Genomic DNA, 12,137 nt, shown 5'->3' with positions numbered 1-12,137 from the left:
GCCAAGCACCATTCCCTATCCAAGGAAACAGATGGATGAAACAATAATAGAAAAGGCAGGAAACAGTCAGCATCTGTAAAGAACGGGAAAATGTTCACATTTCAGGCATGAGAACTGAAGGGCGACAATTCATAGAATGATATAACACAGGAGGCCATTTGGCCCATCGTGCCTGTGCTGGCTCTTTGAAAGAGCTATCCAATTAGTCCCATTCCCCTGTTCTTTCTCCATAGCCCTGCAAATTTTTCCTTTTCAAGTATATATCGCACTACCTTTTGAAAGTTATGTCTGAAACATCAACATTTTTCCTTTTTTTTTTAAATTAGAGATGCTGCCTGACTTACTGTTTCAGTATCTTCTGTTTTTGTTTCAGATTTCCAATATCTGCAGTATTTTGTTTTCTTGAAGCAGGTCTGTGACCTGCTACAAGGTGTGTGAGAGAAGTGTGGGCAACTGCCCTCACAGTATTGGAAATGCTGGCATTTACTGGCCCCTTGTCCTGATGGTACGGTTCAGATAGAGAACTTGCTATCAGGAGAAATCACTGGCGTAAACTCTCCCACTCAAAAGCATAGCAGAGCACCGAGGTAACTGTAACATTTAAGCATTCTTCCTTCTCAAATACCTGATCGTCCTGGCTCCCTCGGTCATCAACAACTTCATCAGACTCAAAGATCTGCTTGGGCAGGCCCTGCTGTCTCTCCCGCTGTTTCTCCAATGTGTTGGGGTTAAATGCAGTGCTCAGCTTTAGGTACCTTTTCCAAAATAAAAATCAAACACAAGGTTACAACAGTGAGAGAAGAGAAGGCCGGAACTATCAAGGGACTCACTCAGAGCATGGGTGTGATGGGTCAATGAACTTTCCTCATCCTTGACTTCTCTTAAGTAGGAGAAAGTTAAAAGGCTGCAACACTATCAACGGGTTTTGATTGAGGAGAATTGTGGCTCAACTCCATGAAGGCTCCATTACGCATGCTCAGCAAAAAGCAGAACCCACTGTTCTATTTGCCTTTACCGAATTAAATTACTGAAGACCCTGATCACAATTTGAAAACCGTTCCCATACAAAAGGTATAAAGAACACTGTCGATCGCTACTGTGTGTCTAATTATGAAAAGTGCTACAATGACGATGCTGAGTGTAGACAGGCTCATATGTCACAAGCAGTGAATGTTGAGGTGTAAGGTTCGCAACTTAATGGAAAAATAATGTTGAAGAATTAGTGCAAATTTTGAAATAAAGAATAAAAGTCAACTTTAAACGGTTCACCAAAAATAGGAGCCTTCGCACCGTGTCCCTCCCACCGCCGCTCGGGCACCACGTCCCTTGTTCCACCTCCCCCCTCACACCGCAGCCCCCGCATCGCCTCCCCCCTCACACACTGCAGCCCCCGCACTGCCTCCCCCCTCACACCGCAGCCCCCGCACTGCCTCCCCCCTCACACCGCAGCCCCCGCACTGCCTCCCTCACACCGTAGCCCCCGCACTGCCTCCCCCCTCACACTGCAGCCCCCGCACTGCCTCCCCCCTCACACTGCAGCCCCCGCACTGCCTCCCCCCTCACACCGCAGCCCCCGCACTGCCTCCCTCACACCGTAGCCCCCGCACTGCCTCCCCCCTCACACCGCAGCCCCCGCACTGCCTCCCTCACACCGTAGCCCCCGCACTGCCTCCCCCCTCACACCGCAGCCCCCGCACTGCCTCCCCCCTCACACCGTAGCCCCCGCACTGCCTCCCCCCTCACACCGCAGCCCCCGCACTGCCTCCCCCCTCACACTGCAGCCCCCGCACTGCCTCCCCCCTCACACCGTAGCCCCCGCACTGCCTCCCCCCTCACACTGCAGCCCCCGCACTGCCTCCCTCACACCGCAGCCCCCGCACTGCCTCCCCCCTCACACCGCAGCCCCCGCACTGCCTCCCCCGCACCGCAGCCCCCGCACTGCCTCCCCCCTCACACCGCAGCCCCCGCACTGCCTCCCCCGCACCGCAGCCCCCGCACTGCCTCCCCCCTCACACCGCAGCCCCCGCACTGCCTCCCCCGCACCGCAGCCCCCGCACTGCCTCCCCCCTCACACCGCAGCCCCTGCACTGCCTCCCCCGCACCGCAGCCCCCGCACTGCCTCCCCCGCACCGCAGCCCCCGCACTGCCTCCCCCGCACCGCAGCCCCCGCACTGCCTCCCCCGCACCGCAGCCCTGGCAATGCAGCATTTGGAGCTGCACACGTTGCTACAATGTGCAGATGTGGTTCCCACACAATATGAACAAGCACCTTATTGAGCTCAAAGTATTAAACTGTGATGAAAGGTGATAACGCAGGGCCGTTTGCTCTCAAATTAACACCTGTACTTTCACAAATCAGAACTGTTTAGCCTTTTGGATTTTATGTAGATACAAAATTAGGAGTGGACCAAATCCTTGAAATATCAAAGCCCCATGTATTTTGAGACTCTAACTGCCCATTTGAACATTGCACAGTCAGCTGGCCATCCAATTTCCTCACTGCAGCATATGTCCCAGCTGCTGCATTACACCCTTAGGCAAAACAAAGAGTTCAACAATAAACCTGAGCAGAGCAGACTGAACCAATTAACAAAAATATAAAGATAAACCACAAGAAACCCACTTTCTGTGGATAATGACCCAGTCTTCGGTGTAGATTTGTACTGCGTCCCTCACACGAGGGTCCATTCCCCTGAAAGAGAAAGGGTAGAGTATTCCAAGAAAATGCAATAGCTACAAGACAGTTCTTTTGTTCTGGATCAATATAAAATCCTATTCACTGTTAGTCAAAGATCGATCTGCCAAGTTACTGCTCCAGTTGGAACTTATAGTTACTGGGCCTCCACTCATCAGATCTTTTAACTAAACAACAAGCAGCCTGTAGAATACATCGAGTTACATAGAGTCTACAGCACAGAAACAGGCCATTCGGCCCTACTGGTCTATGCCGGTGTTTATGCTCCACAGAGGCCTCCTCCCATCCCTCTTCAGCTAACCCTATCAGCATAACCTTCTATTCCTTTCTCCCTCATGTGCTTATCTAGCTTCCCCTTAAATGCATCTATACTATTTGCCTCAGCTATCCCATGTGGTAGTGCGTTCCATATGCTACAGTTGTGACACCTAATTTGACTTAAATTTCCTACATGAACTGTTCGGGCAGCCCATTCGCTTGTGTGCCCTATACCCATCCTGCAGGCAATGGGACTGTGCGTTTCCTATCGTATAAGCTGGTTTGCTTCAGCAGGGTAAGTTGTGCCATATTCCCAGTGTGGTAGACGGAAGTGAGGTGTTCAGTGTCAGGGGCAAGAATAAACCTGACACCATCTGGCTCACCATATATCAGCTGGGCTCCTACTGCTGGTTGATGAAGTGCCAAAGAGAGCAGATGTAGAACATTCAGTGCCCCTGTGCCTCCATACTGTGCAGGGAGGACATGCATTGGTTAAAGAATGGATTTTTAAAAAAAAAATCATTGTTCCATGAACCAAGACTTTACTACAGACATGTAGGAATACTCACACTTCCTCGGGAACCCCGGGCTCCACAGTTCGACATTCCCGCGGCTCGTACGCTACCTCAATATCATCTGCAGGAAATTCGAGCAGTTCTCGGAGTGGGCCAGGTTCTGGGGCAGGAGGGTGTGTAGTCAGGTACTCCTCAAAGTCCACGGGCTCCACCACTTCAGAAAGAGGCACCTGTGAGGAATGGCAGATGTATTACTGGGATTTCAAAAAAGCGCAATAGTGGCGTGTAAATTATTCATACTGTCCACTTGTGATATGAGAAATACCCATCAGTATAATGATAGCACATGTATGAAAGGACAAGCCGAGTCTGCAGAGAGCATTGTGAGCTGTATTACTGAGCTCCTGGCTATGGGTCTGTCACTGTTGATGGAAACAACCTGATCAGTAGCAGTTCCTGTCACTGGACTCAATATCCACTACCTCTATCACCAGCGGACTGTGGCAGCAATACGTACAGTCTAAAGAATGCACTGCAGCAACTCACCAAGCTGACTATAACAGCACCTCCTTCCATCGTGGCCTCTACCATCGAGAAGAACAAGAGCAATAATGTTGGGGTTCCCCTCCAAGTCACACATCATCCTGATTTGGACAAATATCGCCTTTCCTTCATTGTCACTGGGCCAAAGGGTGATGTGCGCAGATTTCAGTGATTAGACTCTCCAGTTACGTGCTTGCTGAATATAAACATCTCATAAGGTTTAAATTGATAATCTGAGGATCGAAACAGGTTTGATATCAGCTTTCACCGTCAGTACCTGGGTTCAAATCCAGGCCAACTGATGGGATGAAAAGTCTCTTCTGTCAGCTGCAGGTAGGGGTCCACATAATCTGACTTTGTACACTCAATGTTCCTCATGTGTACACGCTCATAAGTGCCCCTAATTAATGATTCATTGGCAAGCCAAAGAATGGCAGGAAATGGAAAAAAATTACACCCTGACCTTTTTCAAGGTTGAGACAGTGTAGAGGGAGCTTTAGTCTGTATCTAACCCAGGAGTGTTTAATGCCAACACTGGAGCCTGGATTTCCTGTTCGGCATTATTTTACCATTTATTTTAAACAGCATAAAACTGAATGAAAGTAGAGTTCTTTTCCCCAGACACTAACTTCCAACAGCTCAATAAGCACAAAAAGTTAAAAAAATAATTTTTTGTTAAAAGATAATTAATAACTTTGTGCTTCAGGTCATTTGAGGCTATCTCTTGTCTTGAAGCTTGTGGTTTGATGGCTTCCTTTGGTGACCACACTGTAAACCTACACATCAATATCTGCCACCCACATCCGTTCTGGTCGCTATTTGTACACGTGACCAGATTCACAATTTCACCTCTTTGATCAGACTCAGAGTGAGCGATGCAGTTCATCACTCACTCCCTCCCCTCCATCGATTCATCCCTCCCTTGCACCACCACACAACTAAGTTTGAGCAGCGAACATGGACACATTCCAGCTACAAGAAAGAAAAACATCAAGGACCTCATGTTGACCTGCAAGCTCATAAACTGGAGCTTAAACCAGTCAGAGAGTCACGAGATGTCCTAACCTCCACTGACAGTCAGTCCAGGAGCTACAAGACCAGAGCGCTCGACTTCAAAAGAACTTTTCCAGTTTCAGCCTGGCTGACACCCTCACTCAAGTAGGCATGATGTCCACAAGCTGGGTTACCCTGAACGAGGACAGTGTGGACACAGGGAGATAAGTGGAGCATGGATTCCGCAATAGTTGGAATGATGTACTTCTCAAAGTTCAGTGCAAAGGGATCCATCTGTTATGCGCAATGTAAAAAAATATGGTAGGCTTCTGAATTCCTTTTGGGTGCAGTCAGCCCCTCGCTCAGCTGGACCATACTGGAATTGGGTGCAGCAACAGCAACCAAATAGTAAACTGCACCTTTGTGAGGAGGGATGGGGTGGGAAAACTGATCAGTCTAAAGCAGATCAGTCGCACGAAGATCAACGGAGTCAATATTATTTTTTTTGCCCAGCTTAAAGAAAACAAAAAAAAAACAGGCTACAATAAGCTCAGTGTCTGGAGCTTGCTGTTTCCTGCCAATTTACACAGAGGAATCTCTGCAAGCTAATGATAGTAAAGCAGCCCACAGGCCCCAAAGACGTGATTCTTGAGCCATGATGGAATGTAACAAAACCTACATTCTTCTCCAAAACAAACTGAGCAGTGTGAGCAATAAAACAGCGGCAGGGAGCTGCAGGGGTATAATGGGTTAGACACTGGCTTTTCACCTCTGGGACCTGCAGTCAAATCCAACCCAAACTGAGGGGACAAAAAGTCTCCTCTGCATGCTGGCACTAAGTCTCTTATGGGAAATGAGTTTGGGCATGCTTAATCCAAGTGGACAGCACAAAACTGTCCCTAATTCAGCATTAATTCACATTACTGACTTGACTGGGGAAGGCTCTGTGATGCAAGAAAACCTAGACAGGAAGGGAAAACAACACAGGAGTGAGAGAATATAAATAATCAAAGCCAACCACGTGCAGTAACTGCAGTGTAGGACATCAAACTAAGTTCAAGTAACAGCCTCAGTTAACAGTATTTAGACTATCCCAGTGTTGTAAATTTATTGGTTCACACAAGTCAATCGTAGGAGAGACTCTTGCTGTATACCCTGCTCAACCCAGCACATGCACGCACACACACTCACTCACGCACACAATTGAATGTGCGGCAGTGTTATGTTGGAGGGATCTTATCTCAAGTTCTACGTGGCTGGTGCTACTCCCAGGGTAGTCCTGTGTTTACTGTTGCATTTTCCTATTGGCACAGCTCTTTACATTGAAGGAGCTGACTCCAGCTTTTTTTCTCTTTCTCCCCAGCAACAATCTGGTACAGGCTTGTGTCAGACTCATCGGGTTATGTTGGAACAGCTGTGTACTCACCAACTGATGGGAGCCGCTGCGTTTCTTGGACAGCTGCGGCGAGCCGCTATATTGGCTGGACACTTGCTTCCTGACTTCAGCTGCCACAGTCCTGCAAAGAGAACGATAATTTGTTTGAAGAAAGTTCACAACGATGAGAATCTGGCAACTGCCAATGCGGCAAGGTCAGAACTCACTGAGCCAACACAGAGGTCAGAGCTCTCCAGGATGATCACAACAACTTCTGACATGAAGCCAGAGCAAATAAAGGAGCTCTTTATGAAGACCTCTCTCTCTGCTCAAAACTCTTGCTCTGACTTTATGATCATATAACTCAGCACTGCTAAAAAACCTCTGCTGCAGCTCAGTCTTTAGGGGCAGACTAGTGACCCACTGCCATGCATCTTTCTCTCACACTTAGCTGCTGGGACATATGACGAAGTGTAGTAATTAGGCGAGTCGTGTTCTCTTTCCCCAGAGACCCTCGTTGAAATTACCTCACGTGAAGCATAAACACCAGCATAAACCATTTGGGCCGAATGGCCTATTTCTGTGCGGTAAATTCTACGTACCTCATCTGAGCTCAGCAAATCTCCAGACAGGTAGGGATCAGGTACTCACTACATGTAGAAACATCAAGGAAATGTCCACTTCTCTGATGCGCAGGGGATAAAGTTAGATGTAAAAGTTTACATTTATAATAATGACTGGGGAGAAGCAAGGACACAAATGGAGTCAGTGGATGACCCTAGACTGTTTGGTATAGATGTACAATCCATTTTTTCAAGTAAATGCATCAAATATTTTACAATTACCCAAGGGCATGCCACACCTCTACAAACATGCACACTTATCGGCAATTCCTCAACTCACTCAATCCTAGTGCAACATCTAAGCGAGTGTCATGATTCAGCACCAAAACAGAACTCAATATCTCAGCTTCGCCTAAGTGCTACCTTGAGACCCCCACATGAGTTCGGCCTCCCTTCCAGTGAATCGCCAACTTCCCAAGACCTGTACTGGATCTGGTTCAGCACCGGGACAGCCCTGTAATGTCACCTCCATCTCCAATCAAGTATCAGCCAGTTCAGCTCCAGTCCAGCCTCAGACCCAGACCCAGACCCAGCTACAAGATCTTCCTAAAATTTTGGGTACCCCTTTGGGAAGAACCCATATCTGCACCCCCTTGGCACAAACAATTCACCACCTCTGTCACATTGCCATCTTGTATATTTTTTTCCTAATTTCTTTCCTCCTTCTTGTGAAGCTGCTGAATCTTGCTGGAGGATGGTTCCATGGGTGCCAGCAGCCTTCCAGTACCTTGCCCAGGTAGCTAAGCCTAGCCAGTAGAGTGTCAGCAGATTGTGAGGAGCACCACAGCGAAATCCGATCCTGTCCTCACACAAAATTAACACACATGCTTTGCAGCAGGGGTTGGTGATCAGGAGCTGGTGGCTATTTCCTACTGCAACATCTTCACATCATGAAAATACCCCACTGTGCCTTGACAAACTTGCAGTATTACATGTAGGGTAAGGCCACGCTGATAATTTCACAAGAATTTTATGTTCCAAGAGTGAAAGTGTCTTCCCATCTGACAGCCTGGTCAAATGGCTCAGCTCTGAGTGACAACCTACACTGGACCATCATAAAAACAGGAGCCAATCATTTGCTACAATCACTGGCCGACTAATAAATGTGCATTAACTATACAGAAATGGTTGAAAAGGTCCAATCCAGGTGTTGTGTCTAAGTCCTAGTTACTAGCTTGTGGAAAGTCATCTGCCCAGTAAGAAAGCCCAGGAGACTGAACACTGGTACCAGGGGCACGTACATGCAGAATCACTGTTTCCACACCCCTCAAATCTTATGGGCAAGTCGAGCATTCAGTATATAAACAGTCCAGATTAGTTCAAAGTCCACCAGGATAGTTTCTTCAAGGAAACAGCTAATACAAATTACTTAACTATTTTGCAATAAGAATCTCTGTAAAATGAATCTACCTCATTTCACAGGGGTTGGTTACTAACAGTTTCATGGTTCCATCAGCCCTCTGGCCTTGCCATTTTCACTGACTGCCCATCCATCAGTGTGTTAATTTCAAGGTCCTTGTCCTCAAATCCCTCCACGTCGCACCCCACTTCACTTCAGTGATAATTCTTCAGCCATATGTTTACGCCCATTCCCAGACTGACTCTGGCCGCTACCTCTCTTCTCCTGAGCTGTCCCACTTTAGCCCAGTTGGTAACGGCACCACTTGGTGCCATACACATCAGAAGGTCTCAGGTTCAACTGCTGGTCTGTGCAACTGGGGCAGTGATTGATATGGTACAATTGGCCTTTGTGCTCTTTAGGGAGGGGAGAAAAAGTCATACAGAATCCCCCTCTTGATCGCTCTCCTGTGTCTTGCTGGAGAGTGCATGAATGCATGTGGATATTGGGTGAGGAGAACAAAAGGCTTCTTTGTGAGACTTTCCACAGGAGAATAGTTTGCTGCCACTCACCGTCTAGACTTACCCATGGTGAATGGCCACTCGCAAGATACTGAAGAGCTGAGGGTCTCGTAGAACATGATCTCAACAAGAATTGTCAACTTTATAAGATGTGGAGATGCCGGTGATGGACTGGGGTTGACAAATGTAAAGAATCTTACAACACCAGGTTATAGTCCAACAATTTTATTTGAAAATCACAAGCTTTTGGAGGCTTTCGAAAGGAGGAGGAAGCCTCCGAAAGCTTATGATTTTCAAATAAAATTGTTGGACTATAACCTGGTGTTGTAAGATAACTTTATAAGAGGTGGGGAGAAATTGGCAAAAGAAAGACAAAGCTAACAAACTCAGACACATCAGTGGGCCACATACTAAAAGTGATCCTTATTGGTCCAGTTACTGACTAGCTGAATATAAACCAAATTTAACAAGTGACCCGAGAGAACAATGAAATTCCCTGTCAGCGAGCCAGCAGGTATGAACATGATATACAAAGGAGACAGGGGATCAAGACACTCAAATCCAGTTCTACAGGAGACAGCTGATAAGGCTTCAAAAGGAGAACACAACACTGAATAATAAATGCATTACTCTATAAAACAAGCACACACTGAAACCGGGAAGTTGGCTCCCCTTCAGGGTGGTTTTGGGTGTTTGGATATCACTAGTTTTGAATAACGACAGAGTATTTATCAATTCCAACTGTCCTACTCTATTCTACTAGTCTGCAATTACTGTTACACAAATTAGACGTGCGGCACGAAGATTTTAAAGGATCCCCTACAGCTAATGCCCAGGGGTTATTACAACTATCATTTTAATCTGCAGAATCATGTGTAATTAGATACTGTATAACTGATGTTATATTTTGAGCACTGACTAATGTGGGTTTGTCAGTAGCGATGGACTCTGATGCCAGGTTCAATGAGACATTTCTCATTGAAAGAAGAACATGATTTTGTCCAAAACTCTTGTCTTAAACTGTCAGCTTTAAAGAAGAATAATTGCAGAGGATTACCAGATCTGAGTGAATCAAGAGAATACCACAACCACCTACTTTAAACTTTTCATTTTGTAATTCTTTCAAGTTTTCTTCACTTTTTTCCCAAAAAGCACTGACTCTCGCTGGGGTTCGGCTCCAAGACCCACCAGCCACTCTCTGATACTTTCCCCACATGACATTCTTCATCTGAGCTGGAGGAGTGACCCTGGGACCTTCTTGTTCTATATGCCTCAGTACCACACACTTACCCATCAATGAGTTTAAACATTTATCATGGAGCTCAAACATTACACAGGCACTAGAGCAGTGGAGCTTTTGAATTTTACTTTTGTCCCGTTTCCTTTTAATCATTCCATAAGTGGCAATGTGGAATTTGTCCTAACTTCTCTCAAACAATAAACCCGACTGAAACGCCTTCAAGAATTGTAGACACTGGGGACGTTGAAATATCCAATGTAGTCCAGTAATCGATTGTCCGACCGACAGCATTAAAAGAGCCCATTGAAGTAAGTGAATACTGCCCTGATATTCCTGTGGCTGGCTCTTTGATAATGTTACACAGAACCCAGTGAATCCAAAAGAAGATGCAAGAAATTCAAATAGGAAACCCACATTAAGAATGAATCCACATCTTCAAACAACAGGATTCCCAAAGAAATAGTGCTGAAAGTCCTATGTTCTTCCTTTTACACTGTACAGTTATGGGGCTGGAGGAGGTACGCATTCAACTGAGCTCAAACCGAGTTTCACTACTGCAGCAGCTTTAACATGACTCCCTCTAAAATACTACCACAACTTCCAGATCTCACTAGCAGCCCCCAGTAAAGAAAGAACTTGCATTTATATAGCGCCTTTTACGTCCTCAGGTCATCCCAAAGCGTTTTACAGTCAATGAAGTACTTTTGAACTGTAGTCACTGTTGTAATGTAGGCAACGCGGCAGCCAATTTGCGCACAGCAAGATCCCACAAATAGCAATGAAATAACAACCAAATAATTTGATTTTGGTTGAGGGATCACTGAGCCAAGAATGACATTTTAGAGAAGTACAGTGGTTTACAATACTCTTCTGTAGTTTTCCTTTTTTAAAAAAAAAATCAGAACTTTTTCAATCAATTTCACAAAAGGCTGGTGGAAAATACATAGGTAACTGTAATTCCGCTGTATACAGTTTTTGTCATTAGAGGCTGCTCGAGCAACTCTCTTGCCCATTTTGCAGTTTCACAATAAAATATTGCAATAGGACAGTACCATCCTGACCTCTACATTGAAAAGGACGCATGTACAAAGTTTAACCCCCGGAATTTTTCCCATTCCTGGTGTGAATGTTCCTCTTCTGAATTCACTTCAGCTATGAATCAAACAGTTCAGTTCTACAAACAGGCTCTGAGCCCAGAGGAAGAAATGTTGGGGTGGGAGTCCAACACCGATCGCTGCAGGGAATAGCTAGAAAGGGCTTTGGAACTTCACACTTGCAGACCTTTGATAAACAATTCAGGAACCCAGATCGTACAATGCAATTCCCCTACACCAATAGATCCTCTTTGTTTACCAATACAATCGAGTTAGAATTGGTCTTTTCCTACAGAACAATAGAAAATACATAAGGAAATTGCCTTCAACTGTGTAACATCCAGCATATTGCATTGTAAAATACACTGCAGATATAAAAGGCTATTTAACAAGGCTAACCTTCTCCCTAAAAAAAAGTACATTTTCTTATTGAGAAACCTAGATGAAAATCCAGATCCAATAGCACAGGCCAACCAAACAAGGTTGAAAGGAGTAGAGAAGAGGTAAATCAAACAATGGTGATTAGGTTGTGTCAAGTTTGAGTTTTAAAGGCCTGTACCCCAACTCTCATGTATCGGTGAGGAGAACCATTATACCCTTTTTATCTACAATTCAGTGAAGTGTCCAAAGACATTGAGTTTGGACACAACAGAATCTATTCTGAGCACCACAATCCCTCAATCTGTTTTCATTCAAGCTCACTTCTTAAAGTTTTTCTACCCTCAGCTGTTAGGTTTAAAACTGACCAGGATCCCAAAAAAAAGCTAGAACAAGGCATATTCAGGAATACAGACCATTATGAGCTTGTTCAGATTTCAGCCTGCCGTTCAAAACATAACAACAATTCTTTGGTATCAACAATCATTACCACATATGGATCACAGGTTACTATATAATGCAATTACATCATACATTAAGAAACTGAAACGGGTCATTGGTGC

The 12,137-nt window shown here is 45.6% G+C and overlaps 1 protein-coding gene across 8 annotated transcripts in view; it reads right to left on the bottom strand.

Moving 5' to 3' along the window:
• Window positions 1-12,137, bottom strand: part of LOC137304480 (dedicator of cytokinesis protein 7-like) — a 139,273-nt gene that overhangs the window by 102,746 nt on the left and 24,390 nt on the right. For all 8 annotated transcript variants that reach the window (XR_010958583.1, XM_067973092.1, XM_067973087.1 and 5 more), the window contains exons 2-5: window positions 6,431-6,521; window positions 3,523-3,698; window positions 2,624-2,692; window positions 626-755 (exon numbers count right to left, since the gene is read on the bottom strand). Coding sequence is in view for 7 of the 8 variants with exons in the window: in XM_067973092.1 (XP_067829193.1) it covers window positions 626-755; window positions 2,624-2,692; window positions 3,523-3,698; window positions 6,431-6,521 (466 nt within the window). In the remaining variant the exon portion in view is untranslated. The remainder of the gene's footprint in view (window positions 1-625; window positions 756-2,623; window positions 2,693-3,522; window positions 3,699-6,430; window positions 6,522-12,137) is intronic.

This window comes from Heptranchias perlo, chromosome 37 (genome assembly GCF_035084215.1).
Source record: "Heptranchias perlo isolate sHepPer1 chromosome 37, sHepPer1.hap1, whole genome shotgun sequence".
NCBI lineage: Eukaryota > Metazoa > Chordata > Chondrichthyes > Hexanchiformes > Hexanchidae > Heptranchias > Heptranchias perlo.
Note: the sequence above shows the minus strand (reverse complement) of the source record. Positions and strands in the feature narration are given on the sequence as shown.